This window comes from Candida metapsilosis (assembly GCF_017655625.1).
Source record: "Candida metapsilosis strain BP57 chromosome Unknown scaffold7, whole genome shotgun sequence".
Classification (NCBI taxonomy): domain Eukaryota; kingdom Fungi; phylum Ascomycota; class Pichiomycetes; order Serinales; family Debaryomycetaceae; genus Lodderomyces; species Lodderomyces metapsilosis.
In genome coordinates, this window is record NW_027138165.1 from 2,037,559 (window position 1) to 2,055,848 (window position 18,290).

Here is an 18,290-nt window from a genome sequence, read left to right on the forward strand (position 1 = left end):
GATTGCACAAAGATACAAGATTACAATAAATGATTTTATTGGTTTGGACTAACAATTGATTGTATTGTATAAAATTTTTTACCCAATTTTCAATCCCTTTTGTGATACTTATCAAAAAATTAATTTAAACGCCAGATTTTTTTTTTTTTTTTTTTTTTTGCCTATTGCATAATCAAATGTCCTATTGTTTAGTTCAAGCATTGCTTTAAGTGGAAATTAATATAAATATGACAACTCCCAACCAAATTCTCATTCACACCTATGTTTAAAACAGAATCTTTACTTTTCTTCCATAGGTCAATCTACCTTTTCTTCACAAGTACCCACTACAAGTAGATTCAGTGATTGAAAACAAAAGAATATACAAAATAGATAACAAAAAATGGCCTCAAGAGATTTACCACATAGTTTCAAAGAAGCCTTTTGCGGTTGGGCAGAAAGAATTCCGCTGGAGGTGACCTTATTCAAATCCAAGCAGCAGCTACTTGACGAAGATCTCCACAATCCACACTTCCACTCCAAGCACGATGGGTCTACCGCTTCAGATAAATCATCATCAGAACTTCCTGAAGGTGAAGCAGACTCATATGAGGCACCACCCACTAAAGTCAAGTTTAACAACTTGTGGCCAGCTTTTGCTTCAGGTGCCGGGTTGTTTTCAGATGGTTATGTCAACAACGGTATTTCCGTTGTCTTGTCTTGTTTAAAGATGATTTACGGAGATGAATTCACAAAGAGTAATGCCATGTCAAACATTAGTTCTATTGCTTTCGTTGGTACAGTGGTTGGACAATTAAGTTTTGGTTACATTTCCGATAGAGTTGCCAGACGTGGTGGTATGATGGCGGCAAACATCATGTTGATTGTGTTTACTTTGTTATGTGCCGTTGGTTCTTGGGGTGCCACAACTCAAGGTTTCTTTGCTTGTTTGACTGTTTGGAGATTCTTTTTGGGTGTTGGTATTGGTGCTGAGTATCCAACAAGTTCAGTCATTGCTTCTGAATTTGCCAACCAGTTGCCACCGGGAAAAAGAAATAGATACTTCTCCTGGTTCACTAATGCTATGATTGACGCTGGTTTTGTTGCTTCTGCCTTTGTTCCATTTGTTTTGATTTGGATTTTTACTGAGCGTCATTTACGTGCATTGTGGAGAGTTGCAATTGGGTTGGGTGTTGTGCCTCCATTGATTTTATTCTTCATTCGTTTAAAGATGAAAGATTCTGAAACTTTTGAAAAGTTGAATATGAAACATGTTAGGTACAGGGACTACCCATGGTGGTTAATTATCAAATTCTATTGGTACAGATTAACAGTTGTGTCTTTAATCTGGTTCATCTATGACTTTTCAACTTATTCATTTGGTAACTTCAACACAGTCATTATTGGTGAGCTTATTCCAGATGCACCAGTTTGGAAACAATGGGGCTGGTCAGTTGTATTTAACTTGTTTTATATCCCTGGTGCTTTCCTCGGGGCCTTGGCAGGAGATTACATAGGACCTAGATTGTCGGTGTTCGTTGGTACCGCTTGTCAAGGAATCATCGGATTTGCCATGTCTGCACGTTTGGAGCAACTAAAACATCACATTGCAGGTTTTGTTGTCGTGTTTGGAATCTTTACGTCTTTTGGTGAGTTTGGACCTGGTGACAACATTGGTTTATTGGCTTCTAAAACCAGTGCAACCGCTATTAGAGGTCAATACTATGGTATTGCAGCTGCTGTTGGTAAGATTGGAGCTTTTGTTGGTTCATGGGTATTCCCAGCTATTCAAAAGAAGTACGACGGTCAAGGAAACTTGGCGTTACAAGTTCCTTTTTATATCTCTTCAGGATTATGTGTGTTAAGTGCATGTTTGGCTTTATTCTGTTTACCACATGTCGGTCAAAATGCTATCAACAAAGAGGATGCCGATTTCGTTGAATACTTGAAAGCAAATGGATTTGATATCACAATCTTGGGAGAACCGGGAGTTGTTACTGAAATGATTGCTGAAGAACACAAGAGGAATCCAAATGCAGTTGTCGAAACTGATGGAGCTGTTGGTGGCCACGCTGCCGGTGCCGCGGAATTCACTGGCCTGGAAATTATGGCATATGATTCATTGGGCGCATCGAAAGAGGAAGCCGATGTCCACGAAAAGAGAGTCAAACAGTGAAAGAGAGCTTCCACATCTATACGTTTGCTTTTATTGATTTATTTGGCGGGATAATTTAGACATTTTAGAATGTTATTTAGTTCATAATACGATTATTTTAAATGCTTACTGAAGATTGAAATGGTGGGTCTCTCTTTAATGTACCATAGACCAAGTCACAACAACGGCCAGTGCAAATGACTACAGACAACGCAATCTGGCCCCCTAAACCGCTTTTGGTCTTTTGAATGGTTTTGTAAACACTTCCATTCTCTGTTTGTGGTGTCTAGCTGGTGTCAACGTTTTAGCGTACGGATGAATTGTCTTGGCTCGTATACAAAGGTACAATAATTTGCAGCACAAAATCAAGTGAGATAAAAATAGATTCAAAATCATTGCTTTGTGTAATTATTAGCCACGTGGGCAATCAAACAAAATTTTGCAACTTTTTTAAATTGAACCGTCATACAGTATATACGTATAAGCGGAATAGCGCAAGTGCAAGCTCTTTCTTAAAATAGAAATAACCATTAAAGGTTAAACGCTTTTGTAAAATTGAATGGAAGCACACGCCTTGATTGACTATCGCGTGGTCAGAGAAGTTACAGCCAATAGATTTTTTCTTTTTGAATCAAGCTCTTCTCTTGTACTGATTACCATGTTTCATTGACTGTTGTAGTGACTGCATCGTTGGACAGGATACTCATCTTGTATTTTAAAAAGTTTGTAGAAATTTGCGCACAAACTTGAAAATCATATAAGTTTAGGGAGGAATGCTAAATTGCGTTAAAGTTCCCCAAGTAACTCAAATTGGCTGCCGTGCCTTAAGTCCATGTAACTGAAAAGGGTGACACGTGCCCAGAAAAAAAATTGCGTGAGATGCTGAAACCATAAGTTTGCAGAACACTTGGGGATTGTCCGGAAATTGCATTTTCCATTCACCAGGTACACTACGAAACGCTTCACAGAGGAACGAACCCTAAATAGATCTCTGCTCTGTAGACTTAGCCGTGTAGATTCAACTACGGAAATGGATCACTAATTTACGACGCGTTGTGGCTCTAGATAGAGTTTAAGCGGTGATACTTAATGAACGTTAAAAAAAAAAATTCAACAATGGAAGAAAGAGCGTTGACGAGGTCCCTCGTGGGCAATGAAATTTCCAAAACAAGTCAACTTACTAAACTCGAATAAATGCTGCTTGCGTATATATATAATGCAAATAACCCAAATAAAGACAATGAGTTCCGCAAGTAGCTAATTTACAAACTTCAAGAAATGGCCACCAGAGATCTCCCAAAGTCTGCAAGCGATCTTTTCGTTGGTTGGATTGGTCGTATCCAGGATGAGATGACAATTGGTAAATCACAAAGCGTTTTGATGGATCAAGACAAACTTGCCAAAATCGATGACTTCTCAACCATGACATCAAGTGGTGAAGACGCCGTTACAGTTGTAGGCGGCGACGAGGATGAAGTTGAAACTAAGGTTAGAATGAAAAATTTGTGGCCTGCTTTTGCTTCAGGTGCTGGTTTATTCTCCGATGGTTATGTCAATGCTGGTATTGGTAACGTTATCTCCTCATTGAAAATCATTTATGGTGACGAATTTACCAAAAGTAATGCCATGTCAAACATTGGTTCTATTGCGTTTGTCGGTACGATTATTGGTCAATTGGGTTTTGGATACATCAGTGATAGAATGAGTAGACATAAAGGGATGTTAATTGCCAGTATCATGTTGATTGTTTTCACTTTGTTGTGTGCTGTGGGGTCTTGGGGTGTAACCACACAGGGCTTCTTTGCTTGTTTGACTGTTTGGAGGTTTTTTCTCGGTATTGCTATTGGTTCGGAATATCCTACAAGCTCAGTCATTGCATCGGAATTTGCCAACCAACTACCAGCAGGTCACAGAAACAGATACTTTTCCTGGTTCACAAACTCAATGATTGATTTAGGATTTGTTGTTGCTAGTTTCGTTCCGCTTGTGTTGTTGTGGATTTTTAGTCCTCGTCACTTGCGTGCTGTATGGAGAATTAGTATCGGATTGGGGGTAATTCCACCACTAATTTTGTTCTTTATTAGATTGAAGATGTCAAATTCGACCAACTTTACAAAATACAACATGAAAAGAGTCACCTACAAGGACTACCCAATCTGGTTGATCTTTAAATTTTATTGGTTCAGATTGTTTATTGTGTCCTTAATTTGGTTCATTTATGACTTTTCAGTTTACTCGTTCGGTACATTCAACACCATTATCATTGGTCAAATTATCCCAAATGGATCCTTGTATCAAAATTGGGGTTGGTCTGTTGTTTTCAACTTATTCTATATGCCAGGATGTTTTGTTGGTGCAATTGTCGGTGATTACCTCGGACCAAGATTGACGTTGGCTTTGGGTGTTGGTATTCAAGGTATAATTGGTATCGCTATGTCAGCTTGCTTAGATTCATTAAAGAAGCACGTTGCCGGATTTGTCGTTGTGTTTGGAATCTTTACAACTTTTGGTGAATTTGGTCCTGGTAACAATACTGGGTTGCTCGCTTCCAAGACTGTTGCCACTCCAATCCGAGGCCAGTATTATGGAATTGCTGCCGCCACTGGAAAGCTTGGAGCTTTCATTGGTACTTGGGTATTTCCAGCTATTCAAAAGCATTATTCCTACGATGAAAACTTGGCGTTACAAGTGCCATTCTACGTATCATCAGCATTGTGCTTATTTAGTGCTTTTTTGGCAATCTTCTTTGTTCCGCCAGTTGGACAAGATGCTATTAACAAGGAGGACAAATTATTCTTGGAGTACTTACGTGATAACGGATTTACCAAGTTTGAAAAGTTTGGAGACTTTGGTATAGTTTCAGTTGACGGAGAGAGCAGAATTGATGAACCAGTTGTTGGTGGTAAAGAGAAGGGTGATGACGAAGTTGTCGTTGTTCACGAAAAGAGATAATATTTAGAGGAGGTCTGTTTTATACAGGAGTTATAGTGAATGGATTACAGTAGATATATTAGACTGTAGCTTTTCTGTAAAGAATACCTCTTGCAAAAGAGGTTAGGCTATTGTAGTTTAATCCTAGGTGGGCGCCAGTAGCTACGAACCATCAAGATAAACATCTCACAATAGAAGAGTGCATTTCCTTTGCAGTTAGTCTAAGACAATTTTCTAGTCTTGAAAATTTGAGCCTAGAGAGTAGGCTTTTACATGGAAAAGGAAGATCGGGAGTAGTTTAACAAACTCGCCTTCATATGGTCAAGGACGGTTTTGGTATAGCTTTGGATATATGTGCTAAGGAACGTATATGCACGACGGCTTCACTTTAGAGAGAAGTTACAATAACCTCCGTCGGATACAAAGACAAAATAGTCGTAACCACCCTCCACTTTGCCGTGTTAATCTAGAAATACAATCACAAATAACTTGTCTCCTTTGTGATTTTGTGATACTTTCCTTCCTAAAAGTATTCATTTGCGCCGCGCTTTTGGCATTGCGTTCGGTGCGCTTTCTTCTTCTATGAGGACAGCACCGCAACGGTGCTTGAGATTGAACATAGTCAGGGTCCCTGAAATGGTTTTGATAAATAGGATCCGTGCTCTTTTGAACTGTGTAGGTTTTCATAGAAGAATTGGAAAAATCGTACGGCATTTTGAAAGGTGAAAAAATTTTTTCAGTTTTTCTGTGGAATATCCGGGTATGCAAAATCCAAATCATATTTTGTACCAACGCAATAGCCAATAGATTTCAAAGAAATTGATTAGGAGTATGTCACAATACAATCAACGGAAGTCCGAATGCCTAAATCAAGAGAGACTTTGGAATTCCGTAGAAAGAATAATGCCACTGCACACATACTGCAAATAAAGTACCCATGGAAACCTTTAATGCATCTTATGGGTAGCGTATCTTATATCTCAATCGGCTAAACACGGATAGGAAAATTAGAGCCGATTCACACGACCTGACGGTACGGTCTCAAATTCACTGCACGGTTTTTGTAAATGTATACGATAACAATACGGCGGCGGGAGGCTCCCTGTTTACAACTGGAAGACAAAGGAGGCAATGATTTACGAAGCCTATCCCATAGGAGGTCTTAAATTTTAGACCAGCTGGGCCGTCGGCTGAAGCTTCCCTCTTGATATCGTTGTGTATGCGTATGTATAGCAGGTATCTCCTATGTTCTTCCTGTCCAGCCAGTCTACGTATTTGCTTGCACTAAAACGAACATGCAAGAATTCTAGCTCTTTATAACTCAATGGAGCTAAAGCCATAGTTCAATGATTAACGATCCAGGGCCGTACGTTTATAGGTTGTAGCCACAAGCGACAAAATACAGGTTTCATAACGCGTTAGTGGCACTCGTTTACACTGAATTTGACTATTTCACGTCCAGTTTTCGAGACGCTCTAACGGAAATTATGAAAAGCGGAGAAAGGTACAAAAGAGAAAGTGTGCGCGCTGTACTAAACCAAATAAATGTACCGAAGAGAGCGGGAGTCATACTAGAAAACTAGCTCAATAGAGAAGCACAATCCATAATGCTTTCCTTTGACGTCCTCTACAATGACGGTTTTTAATATTTTTAAGCGTATTGTCAGGAATATGAGAACCTTCGCCAATGGCACAAAAAGGAAACAATTGTCCCCTGATTTGGTCTAATATTTTTAATTGAAATATTTTTTTTTTTTTTTCACGCGCTTTACATGTTTGTGATACATATCAGAAATTCCAAATAAACGCCAGATTTTTTTTTTCTATTGCATGTTCATGTTTTCCATAATCCACTTGAATTCTCAATGTTTAGTTCAAATGGTGCTTGAAATAGAAACTAATATAAATATGGCATATCCCAACTTTTTTGCACTGAGTCCTGAGATTTCATTTGGTCAGAAATTAACTTTCCTTACCATTGGTTTAATTCACTTTCAATTGATAACAACATTAACGACAGTGAATGAAAAATTATTCAAGCATACAAACATTTTCAATCAAGCATAGACTAAATAAAAATGGCATCAAGAGATTTACCACATAGTTTCAGAGAAGCCTTTTGCGGTTGGGCAGAAAGAATTCCCCAAGAGGTGACCATATTCAAATCCAAGCAGCAGCTACTTGACGAAGATCTACACAACCCCCATTTCCATTCCAAACATGAAGGCTCAAGTTTATCTGAAAAGTCATCTTCGGAATGCCCAGACGGCGAATCAGATTCATATGAGGCACCAGCTGCAAAGGTCAAAATTAACAACTTGTGGCCCGCCTTTGCTTCAGGGGCTGGTTTGTTTTCAGATGGTTATGTTAATAACTGTATCAGTACGGTGTTGTCTTGTTTAAGGATGATTTACAAAGAAGAGTTTACCAAGAGTAGCGCTATGTCCAATGTTGCTTCCATCGCATTTGCCGGAACCGTGGTTGGACAATTGGGATTCGGCTACATTTCCGATAGAATTGCCAGACGTGGTGGTATGATGGTAGCTAACGTCATGTTGATTGTGTTTACGTTGCTATGTGCCGTTGGTTCTTGGGGTGCCACAACTCAAGGTTTCTTTGCTTGTTTGACTGTATGGAGATTCTTTTTGGGTGTTGGTATTGGTGCTGAATACCCAACAAGTTCAGTCATTGCTTCTGAATTTGCCAACCAGTTGCCACCGGGAAAGAGAAATAGATACTTCTCCTGGTTCACAAACGCTATGATTGATTCCGGGTTCGTTACCGCAGCATTTGTTCCATTTGTTCTTATTTGGATCTTCACAGAACGTCATTTACGTGCATTGTGGAGAGTTGCTATTGGATTGGGTGTAGTCCCACCATTGCTTTTATTTTTCATCCGTTTGAAGATGAAGGATTCTGAAACTTTTGAGAAGTTGAATATGAAACATGTTAGATATAGAGATTATCCATGGTGGTTAATAATCAAATTCTATTGGTTTAGATTAACTATTGTCTCTTTAATCTGGTTTGTCTACGACTTTTCTACTTTCTCATTCAACAGTTTCAACACAATTATTATCAGTCAGCTTATTCCTGACGCACGCCTTTGGAAACAATGGGGTTGGTCGGTTGTATTTAACTTGTTTTATATCCCGGGTGCGTTTCTTGGAGCATTATCTGGTGATTATTTTGGCCCCCGATTGACTTTGGCTTTTGGTGTCGCTTGTCAAGGAATTATTGGAATAGCCATGTCTGCATGCCTAAAGTCATTGAAGAAGCACATTGCAGGTTTTATTGTTGTTTTTGGAATCTTCACTTCTTTTGGTGAATTTGGTCCGGGTGACAACATTGGGTTATTGGCCTCCAAAACTAGCGGCACTGCCATTAGAGGTCAATATTATGGAATCGCTGCAGCAGTTGGAAGAATCGGAGCTTTTGTTGGCACTTATATTTTTCCAGCTATTCAAAGGAAATATGAAGGTCAAGGAGACTTGTCGTTGCAAGTTCCTTTTTACATCTCTTCAGGATTATGCTTGTTTAGTGCTTGCTTGGCAATATTCTTTTTACCTCGTGTGGGTCAAGATGCTATAAATAGAGAGGATGCTGAATTCGTTGATTACTTGAAATCGCATGGATTTGATATCACTGTCTTAGGAGAGCCTGGAGTAGTTACTGAAATGATTGCTGAGGAGCACAAAAGAAACTCCAACGTGGCATATGAGACCGATGGAGCTGTTGGCGGTCGTCCAGCTGGTGCAGCCGAGTTTTCAGATCTGGAAATTATGGCGTTTGACTCCTTAGGTGCAGCAAAGGATGAAGCCGATATTCTGGATAAGAAAGTCAAACACTAAGGGGCTTGTGTGGCGGATTTGAAGGTTATAGTTCCTGGCGCATTAACGCCATTATTTTGGTTATATTTTAGTTTTGCAAGGTTATTTAGACATCTTGGAATGTTATTTAGTTCGAAATACATTGAATGTTTTTGATTAGTAGCGAGTAGACATGGTTGAACATTGTGATATGTAATGAAATCAGCTTATTCGGTGGCCACGTGGTTGGCAAAAAAGTTTTTTTTGCAACTTATGGCTTCAAAAATAATAAAATCAAAACACGCCTCGAATGCCGTATCGGCTATTTGTGAAAAGCCCCCTGCCGCTTACTCAATGTACTGCCTATTTTGTTCAGTTTCGGTTAACGCTTTTGTGAAATAGAGATGTTTAACACGCCATTAAAAATTGAGTGCTTGTGTTTAGAAGAAGCGACAGAACAGGGCACACAGGGCTTGAGTTCTGACTGCTGTATCGACTACAAAGGCGGACTCTAAGAAGCTTTTTCTTTGATGGTCTGGCCATCATCATGAACATGGTGGATAGTAGTAGCTACAATAAACTTTCATATGTATTTTCCATAAATGATCTTCCTATAAAGATGTGTTGAGCGAATTCAGCCATTTAAGTCCATCACAGTCAACCTTGCATGAGAGTGCAAGGTTGCGAGTATAAAAACTCTTCCTACATTCAGTTCGAAAGCTACATATGTCTGGGACCTGGAGGCGCAGTTTGGAAATTACCAGGAGAGTTTCAACATGTAATTAACAATTTACGCCTGAAGGGAATCTTACTAAAAGAGGATCTCTTCATTTGTCACTGGCTTTACTGCAAAGCATTGCGCTCTCCATCAAAGACACTACTCTTCAGAACCTTCTTAAAATTTTCGTGATTTAAGTACCGACAAGCAAATTTATAATGGCCCAGAAAAATGAAAAATTAATTGCAAAAGTTTAATCTTTTCAAGAAAAGAATTCAGAGTCTTTCCGATGGCGACCGATTGAACTCTTGCTAGCTTTGACTAGTTAAAGCTTCTAGAGTCTAGCAACAGCTGATTATTTGCATTACAATATCGATCTTAGATTGGTCAACAGAATGAGCACAAGTATTCAAATTTCTCTGTCCTCTTTGATCTTTGCCTCTCAAATGTTCAAGTGTTACAACGCGCCTTGTAGCAATTTAGCTTTCCATCTCATTGAATATTGTGTGACCACACCTTCCACGATGTTCCTATGGAACAATACAGATATAAAATATCATGTTGCAAGATCTTATTAGAGCTTGTGACATTTTACTACCCAATTGGCGCGCGCTAGATGCTCCATTATTTGCACACAAAGCGAAAAAGCTCTTGGTTAGCGCCGTGAATTAAGAAACCAAGAAAATTTATAAACTCAAAAGTATAAATTGGAATTTCCTTTTGAGTGGAAGATGTACCATATGGCCTCGTTATTTTGGACCTCGTGGGCTGTCAGAGCTTCAAACGCGCTCAAAGTAGCTGAACTTTAAATTTTGCAATCAGTAAAGATTTACTTCGAGTTTCCCAAAATATATATATAGCATGTTAGATCCCTCCCTTCAAAACTGCATTTATGAATAGCAGCACAACTGTACATTCATTCACCAGCTAACAATGGCTACAAGAGATCTTCCGAAATCCGCACATGACCTTTTCGTAGGTTGGATTGGTCGTATTCAAGATGAGATGACTATTGGTAAGTCTCAGGAAGAGTTGATTCACAAGGATAGACTTGCAAAGATGGACGAGTTTCAATCCATCGACGCACATGATGAGGATACCGTTAAGAGCAGTGAGGAAGAGTATGAAACAAAAGTTAAAGTGAAAAACTTGTGGCCAGCTTTTGCATCAGGTGCTGGTTTGTTTTCTGATGGTTACGTCAATGCTGGTATCAGTAATGTGATCTCCTGTTTGAGAATAATTTACGGAGACGAGTTTACCCAAAGTAATGCCATGTCAAATATCGGTTCTATTGCGTTTGTCGGTACGATTATCGGTCAAATTGGATTTGGGTATATTAGTGACAAAATGAGTAGACATAAAGGGATGTTGATTGCAAACATTATGTTGATTGTGTTTACATTGTTGTGTGCTGTTGGATCCTGGGGTGTAACAGTTCAAGGTTTCTTTGCTTGTTTGACAGTTTGGAGATTCTTCCTTGGTATTGCTATTGGTTCGGAATATCCAACGAGTTCCGTCATTGCTGCCGAGTTTGCCCATCAATTGCCATCAGGACACAGAAATAGGTACTTTACTTGGTTTACAAACTCAATGATTGATTTAGGGTTTGTTGTTGCTAGTTTTGTTCCACTTGTGTTGTTGTGGATTCTTACTCCAAACCATTTGCGTGCGTTGTGGAGAATCAGTATTGGGTTAGGAACTATACCTCCATTGATTTTGTTTTTTATTAGATTAAAGATGTCAAACTCAACCAACTTTACAAAATTGAATATGAAAAGAGTTACTTATAAAGACTATCCATTGTGGTTGATCTTTAAATTTTATTGGTTCAGGCTATTTATTGTGTCCTTAATTTGGTTCATTTATGACTTTTCAGTTTACTCATTTGGTACATTCAACACCATTATTATTGGAGAGATTATCCCAGAGGGTACATTGTATCAAAACTGGGGTTGGTCTGTTGTTTTCAACTTATTCTACATGCCAGGTACTTTTGTTGGTGCAATTGTTGCTGATTACTTTGGACCTAGATTGACTTTGGCTTTGGGTGTTGGTATTCAAGGTATCATTGGAATTGCCATGTCAGCTTGTTTAAATACGTTGAGAAATCATGTCGCTGGTTTTGTTGTTGTGTTTGGAATCTTTACAACCTTTGGTGAGTTTGGACCTGGTAATAATGCTGGTTTACTTGCTTCCAAGACTGCAGCTACTCCTATCAGAGGTCAATACTATGGAATTGCTGCTGCTATTGGTAAACTTGGAGCTTTCATTGGTACATGGGCTTTCCCAGCTATTCAAAGACAATATGCTTATAATGAAGATTTGGCTTTGCAAGTGCCATTCTACGTATCATCTGCATTGTGTTTGCTTAGTGCAGCATTAACTATATTCTTTGTACCTCCAGTTGGACAAGATGCTATCAACAAAGAAGACAAGTTGTTTTTGCAATACTTGCGTGATAACGGATTTACCAAGTTTGACCAACTTGGTGACTTTGGTATGATTGCAAACGATGAGGAAAATAGTGACACCAAGCCAAGTAGTGAGTTGGAAAAGGATGCTGATGAGGTTATTGTTGTTCAACAAATGAGATAGGCTTTTACGATTATTTAGTTTTGAGTATAGTTTAAGAACCTTTGTATGGCTATTGAGATAAGATCCTATGTGTATGATTTCCGAGGTCCTCAGTGGGGGAGGAAATTAAGATTTGGTCGCCGGAAATACTGAAAATCGAATTTTATGGTCAAATAATAGCGGGATTGGTCTCCTACAAATATATGTTACAAACATTAGCTTTCTCCGATATGTACTAATCAGCAAGATTATAATCATATTTCTTATTGAAATACAAGAAAAAGAAGTAGCGATGTCACATCCATGTAAATCTATGGTGATATGGCGCCGGAAAAAGCATTTTTGTTTTTGCGCTTTCGACCCCACAAACGAATAAATATCTCTCGATACACAAAATGTGAAACCCAAATAGGATGTGTTACTAGGGTATGGTGCAACTGGCTCTATCTTTGTGTATCAATCTTTGATAGAGATTTGAAACCATTACTTCTTTCTGTGAATCATGTTTCAAGTTTCATGACAACTGCTTCAAATTTAAAGTTTTGAGAACGGTTTTTATAGTCTAATATTTACCCCTCTGAGGAGCCACTGTATAAATTTGTAACCTTGTGAGCGAAGAATTAAGGGAAATAAAGTGAGGACGTTTGACCGGGACTCTGTGCTGATTTACGGCGATAGTTGGCTAATATCCGACCTGGTCACTTTAATTTCCAGACATTAGACTGTCTAGTTGTCGTCAGTAACATAAAGGTTCCTGAATATTATTCAACTACTATATCTCATTATATACAGCACGCGATAACTCTAATTTCAAGTTTAGGTCATCTAAACCTAAACTTATTAATTCATGAGTCAGTAGCCATTAAAGTTTAGACCACCTCAATGCATTTCCGGGATGTCTCCACCCATTCAATTTACGTGACAATAGGATGTCATTGAGATGCCTTTCGTAAAGTAAACTAATTAGCGGCATGCATCAATGGTATAAATACTAGGGAACCACCCAATTCTAAACTCCAAGTGATATCCCATCACATCCAACCAAAAATGTCTTCCAGTGATGAAAAAGCTCCAGCGGCAAAGGTGGAACTTGAAAGCGCATCTATCGATGACCAACCAAACATATCAGAAGAACATAAGCAATATCTTATTGCTAAACATGGAACCTACCACTTGAGTCCATTGCCATCTATGAGTGATGATGATCCATTAAATTGGCCAAATGGAATGAAGTTCTTACAATTGGGAATGATTGCCTTTCATGGATTCATGACTACGTTTTTGACAACCGGTATGGTACCAGTTGCTGGGGTGTATGCCGAGAAGTTCAACATGCCAACATCAAGGGTAGCTTATTTGATCTCGGTGCAAATATTACTTGTGGGGGTATTTCCGTTGTTATGGGTGCCTTTTATGGAAAGATATGGAAAGAGATTGCTTTTGATCTTTTCAACAGTGGGTGCTATGGCGTTTTCGTTGGGCAGTGTCTTTTGTGAGGACTATGGCTCCATGATGGCAATGAGGGTGTTGCAAGCGGTATTTATTTCACCAGGGATAGCAGTTGGAGGAGCAATTGTTAATGAAACTACATTTAGTCACCAAAGAGGATCAAGAAGTGGAATATGGGCCATCTCTGTGAATTTGGGTACAATGGTTGGTGCTTTCTTGATGGGTTTTGTGGCTCAATACCAAGATGCTAAATACATTCATGTGGTGTTTACTTGTATCAACTTTGGACAAACTGTTTGCTATGTGTTCCTTGGAAAAGAGTCTCTGTACAATCATGAAGATTTGTCCAGAAATGAAACAAACAGGTTCAAACAATTACGGTTCAAGGCTATTTTCCCCGAGAATCATATTACATTGAAAAAGATCATCTACCCAGCAAAGTTTTTCAGCAACTTGAGAATCTTTATTCCTACATTTGCTTACTCAGTGTGCTTCCTTCAAGCTAATATTGCATTGAATATTGAGATTCCAGAGGTGATGGTTGCAAAGTTTGCCTTGGGTCCTCAAGCATTGGGTTTGCAATTCCTTTCGTTTATCATAGGTACTGCCATTGGTGAAGTTGGGGGCTACATGTCAGATAGGTTAGTTGCTTGGGGTAAAGGGAGAGGTAAAGGTCCTTCATTTAGATTATGGTTGACATACCCAGGGTTCATTGCTTGTATTGTGGGTTTGATTGTATTTGGTGTACAAATTGATCATGCAGACACTTGGAATGTTACACCTTTAGTTGGATGTGCTCTTGCTGCATTTGGTTTGCAAATCATGACGTCGCCAATTATTGCCTATTGTATTGATATGGACCACACCGAAGCAGGCGCTATTATCTTGTTTATTATCGCTGTGAGACAAATTCTTGCATTCATTGGACCCTTCTACTTCCCTCATATGTATTCAAATTTGGGCTTTACAAAGTCTTATGGTATCATGGCAGCTCTTATTGGTGGATTATCCCTCATCCCAACGTTGATTTTGCATTATATTGCTACAGGTGAAGGAAAGTGGTGTGAGTTAATACTTGTACCTTCAAATAGATTAATTATGTTAATGAACCTTACCCACCCAAGTAGATTACATTCTTACAGCTTCTACTCAAAGCCAGCCGCACAAGAGTACTGCTTGAAATCTATATAGTGCTTCTTGAACGCAGAGCAAGTCTGGAACGCTCAATCTATGTCCCGCCCATAGAACACATAAACACGATCCCCACTATTTTTGTTCAAGGCGGTTTAAACTTTGAAACATTTTGCCCTTGATGCATATTGATCTTTGATGAGACTTTTGTGTATGCTTGCTTTTTGATGGTCCAAATACTTCACATGCAAATTTATTAGTCCGTAGTATTACACCCACTTGAGAAGCACTCATGTAGTTATATCTTGTACTCTAAATCTCAAATATTGTAGTTACACTTTTAAAGAGATATCTTGTAACAGTACTGAATGTGTTCGGCTAAATCAAATACAACTGGTTCGTATATGCACAAAGTGTAAGATTATTGTACTGTATATAGAGGTTTGTGACTCAAGATCTTCATTCAAAGAGAATTTGGGCAACCGATACCAACAGCATTATACAGTTGTTAACATAGAGCAAAAGGATATCAGTAGTTATGAGGAAAGCACATTGATACCCAGACTCTGACCGCTATATGACTTTTAACTTAGTAAAGTGTGGTTTTCCAAGAGAGGGAAAACCGTTTTATCAACACAAAAAGTATTGAGTTTCTTTTTTTTTCATTTTCTTTTTTTGCACACGATAATTACCAAAAGGGGAAGGAGATACTACTCAAACTCTTGAGCATCATCAAAGAAGATATCATCTCCGTTGGGTTGTCAAATGCTGCTGCTTGAGAGTACCTTGAACCCCGGACTAGGATAATTGATTATCCAAGCTACAACCCACAAACTAATGTCGTTAATAATTTTTATTTTTTTTTGAGAATTTCATCACATCACCAAGAAAATAACCATCGATCACCATAGAATTACAAAACCAATTTCTTTTCATATATATAGGAATCGGGCCCAAAATTTATTACTTTTCGTTTCCAGAATGGGTCGTTTTTTTTCTTATAATATTACAACTTTCCTTTTGGTAAAGATATTCTGTGTTTTGTTTGGGGTGAGGTGAGTTATTTGCATTTCCGTTCCTTATCATTCACCACAAGCTCACATTTTGCGCTAGAGAATTATCATTACGTTACTAATAAATTTCGCCACTCACTTGTGGAGAACAAAACTGAGCTCAAGCTGGTATAAATACGTCAGCAAAAGTACCCCATGCGCTTGACAAGTTGACACTGCAATTCAACTTACGCAATTACAAATGGCATCATTAACAGAGGACAAGGAGGTGAGAGCAAAAGAGGAAGTTGAGTACATCTCTACCGAAGATGATTCAGGAATATCAGAAGAGCATAAACAATATCTTATTGCTAAGCATGGAACTTATGACTTGATCCCCTTGCCATCCATGAATGACGACGATCCTTTAAATTGGTCAAATGGTTTTAAACATTTACAATTAGCCATGGTTGCCTTTCATGCTTTCATGGCCACATTCATGGCATCAGGTTTGGTCTCTGTTATTGGAATGTATTCCGAGATTTATCAAATGACTACTCCAGATGTGGCTTACTTGGTTTCAGTTCAAATTGTATTGGTTGGTGTATTTCCATTGTTGTGGGTGCCTTTGATGGAAAGGTATGGTAAACGTTTGCTTTTGATTATTTCAGCACTTGGAACTATGTGCTTTTCTTTGGGAAGTGTCTTTAGTACAACTTATGGTACAATGATGGCTATGAGGTGCTTACAAGCCATCTTCATCTCCCCTGGTTTGGCGGTGGGTGGATCGGTTGTCAATGAAACTACATTCAGTCATCAAAGAGGCTCTAGGAGTGGTATTTGGGCTATTGCAGTCAACTTGGGAACAATGGTTGGTGCTTTGTTGATGGGAATTGTTGCACAACACCAAGATCCAAAGTACATTCACGTGGTTTTCACATTGATCAACTTTGGACAAGCTGTCTGTTATGTGTTCCTTGGAAAGGAGTCGCTGTTTAACCATGAAGACTTATCAAGAAATGAGACAAACAGGTTCAAGCAATTACGCTTCAAGGCCATTTTCCCTGAAAACCACATCACTTTAAAGAAAACCTTTTACCCAATGGTGTTTTTTTCAAACTTGAGGATTTTTATTCCAACGTTTGTGTATTCCATGTGTTTTCTTCATGCAAATATCGCCTTGAATATTGAGATTCCTGAAGTCATGTATCTCAAATTTGGCTTAGGTCCACAAGCTTTAGGATTACAGTTTATTTCATTTATTATTGGTGCTGCTCTTGGTGAGGTTGGTGGCTTCATGTCTGATAAATTGGTTGCATGGGGTCAAAAAAGAGGTAGAGGTCCTTCATTTAGATTATGGATTACATATCCTGGATTTGCCACTTGTATTATTGGATTAGTTGTGTTTGGAGTACAGATAGATGCTGCTACTACATGGAATGTCACCCCTTTGATAGGTTGTGCATTGGCCTCATTTGGTTTGCAAATCATGACATCACCATTCATTGCATACTGTATTGATATGGATCATACACAAGCTGGAGCAATCATCTTGTTTATCACTGTTGTTAGACAAACGCTTGCATTTATTGGTCCATTTTATTTCCCAATTATGTTTGCCAAGTTGGGATTCACCGTTGCTTATAGTATGATGGCGGGAATTATTGGTGGAGCGGCGTTCCTTCCTACTCTTGTTCTACATATCAAGGATGCAAAGAATGGCAAGTAGGTGGGTCATCCCCTCGCATTTAGCTCTATCTTAAGATATCTTTATATAATTTGAATTCTATGATTTGATGATACATGTATACGTAGTTACACAATTTCTATAACATTTTCAGAAACTCTTCCTATACTTGATTCCCTTTCTGATAGTACATCCTTCGCTTTTATCTCTTCTATCTGCTCCTTTAACGTCTCTCGAAACTTTGTCCAAATCGGCTCAATGGCCAAAGAATCATCACAACTTTCCCCACAACTAAACCTTTACTAATAGGACCAAACTCATTAGAGTCTACAGAATGCACTCTGTTATCACCCTCAACCCAATAATGATTTCGTGGTATCTTCACTTCCAGCTTGGGGTAATTAGAAGACGGTAGTACAACATCTCCATTGATTCCCACTACTCTCTTTGTTAATACTTTTTCCGGATCCAAAGGCAGACGAAACATGACGACGTCGCCTCGGTGTATATTGTTATCCTGAGTCTTTATATTGTATTTCTGAACAAGCACGATATCTTTGGAAGTTGTGGAAGTTCCTGGATTAAACGTTGGAGTCATGGATGATCCTGAAATTTGATATGGCAGATACACATGGTTGGTGAATGTGTAGAGCACGGGTAGCCATGATATTGTAAGTAGCGTGGTCTTCAAACTGTGACTTAATGGCATAAAGAGCAAGGGCAAAAAGGTCCAGGGTATAGAAGATAGTTGCTAAAAGAACTAAAAAAAAAATTGACTCTGCTAAATGGGTATTATAAGAAAGGAAAACAATTTTTCAAATCGCGTTGATTCTCTTTTCATTGCTTCTTTTTCTTGCAACTTTTG

At 38.7% G+C, this 18,290-nt stretch overlaps 7 protein-coding genes across 7 annotated transcripts; 6 read left to right on the forward strand and 1 right to left on the reverse strand. All coding sequences in view use genetic code 12, as the record gives it.

Moving 5' to 3' along the window:
- Positions 1–382: 382 nt before the first annotated feature.
- Positions 383–2,155, forward strand: I9W82_005459 (GIT3; the record flags this gene model as incomplete). Its single annotated transcript, XM_067694637.1, has 1 exon — positions 383–2,155. One exon carries the CDS (start codon positions 383–385, stop codon positions 2,153–2,155), a length of 1,773 nt encoding a protein of 590 aa, XP_067546939.1.
- A 1,257-nt stretch (positions 2,156–3,412) lies between these two features.
- I9W82_005460 (uncharacterized protein) lies at positions 3,413–5,086 on the forward strand (the record flags this gene model as incomplete). Its single annotated transcript, XM_067694639.1, has 1 exon — positions 3,413–5,086. The coding sequence occupies one exon, from the start codon at positions 3,413–3,415 to the stop codon at positions 5,084–5,086; it is 1,674 nt and encodes a 557-aa protein (XP_067546940.1).
- Positions 5,087–7,143: 2,057 nt separating this feature from the next.
- I9W82_005461 (GIT3) lies at positions 7,144–8,916 on the forward strand (the record flags this gene model as incomplete). Its single annotated transcript, XM_067694640.1, has 1 exon — positions 7,144–8,916. The coding sequence occupies one exon, from the start codon at positions 7,144–7,146 to the stop codon at positions 8,914–8,916; it is 1,773 nt and encodes a 590-aa protein (XP_067546941.1).
- A 1,609-nt stretch (positions 8,917–10,525) lies between these two features.
- I9W82_005462 (uncharacterized protein) lies at positions 10,526–12,187 on the forward strand (the record flags this gene model as incomplete). The annotated part of the gene is made up of 1 exon (XM_067694641.1): positions 10,526–12,187. One exon carries the CDS (start codon positions 10,526–10,528, stop codon positions 12,185–12,187), a length of 1,662 nt encoding a protein of 553 aa, XP_067546942.1.
- A 1,026-nt stretch (positions 12,188–13,213) lies between these two features.
- I9W82_005463 (uncharacterized protein) lies at positions 13,214–14,806 on the forward strand (the record flags this gene model as incomplete). Its single annotated transcript, XM_067694642.1, has 1 exon — positions 13,214–14,806. The coding sequence occupies one exon, from the start codon at positions 13,214–13,216 to the stop codon at positions 14,804–14,806; it is 1,593 nt and encodes a 530-aa protein (XP_067546943.1).
- A 1,194-nt stretch (positions 14,807–16,000) lies between these two features.
- Positions 16,001–17,467, forward strand: I9W82_005464 (uncharacterized protein; the record flags this gene model as incomplete). The annotated part of the gene is made up of 1 exon (XM_067694643.1): positions 16,001–17,467. One exon carries the CDS (start codon positions 16,001–16,003, stop codon positions 17,465–17,467), a length of 1,467 nt encoding a protein of 488 aa, XP_067546944.1.
- A 181-nt stretch (positions 17,468–17,648) lies between these two features.
- Positions 17,649–18,134, reverse strand: IMP2 (endopeptidase catalytic subunit; the record flags this gene model as incomplete). The annotated part of the gene is made up of 1 exon (XM_067694644.1): positions 17,649–18,134. One exon carries the CDS (start codon positions 18,132–18,134, stop codon positions 17,649–17,651), a length of 486 nt encoding a protein of 161 aa, XP_067546945.1.
- Between the last annotated feature and the right edge of the window lie 156 nt (positions 18,135–18,290).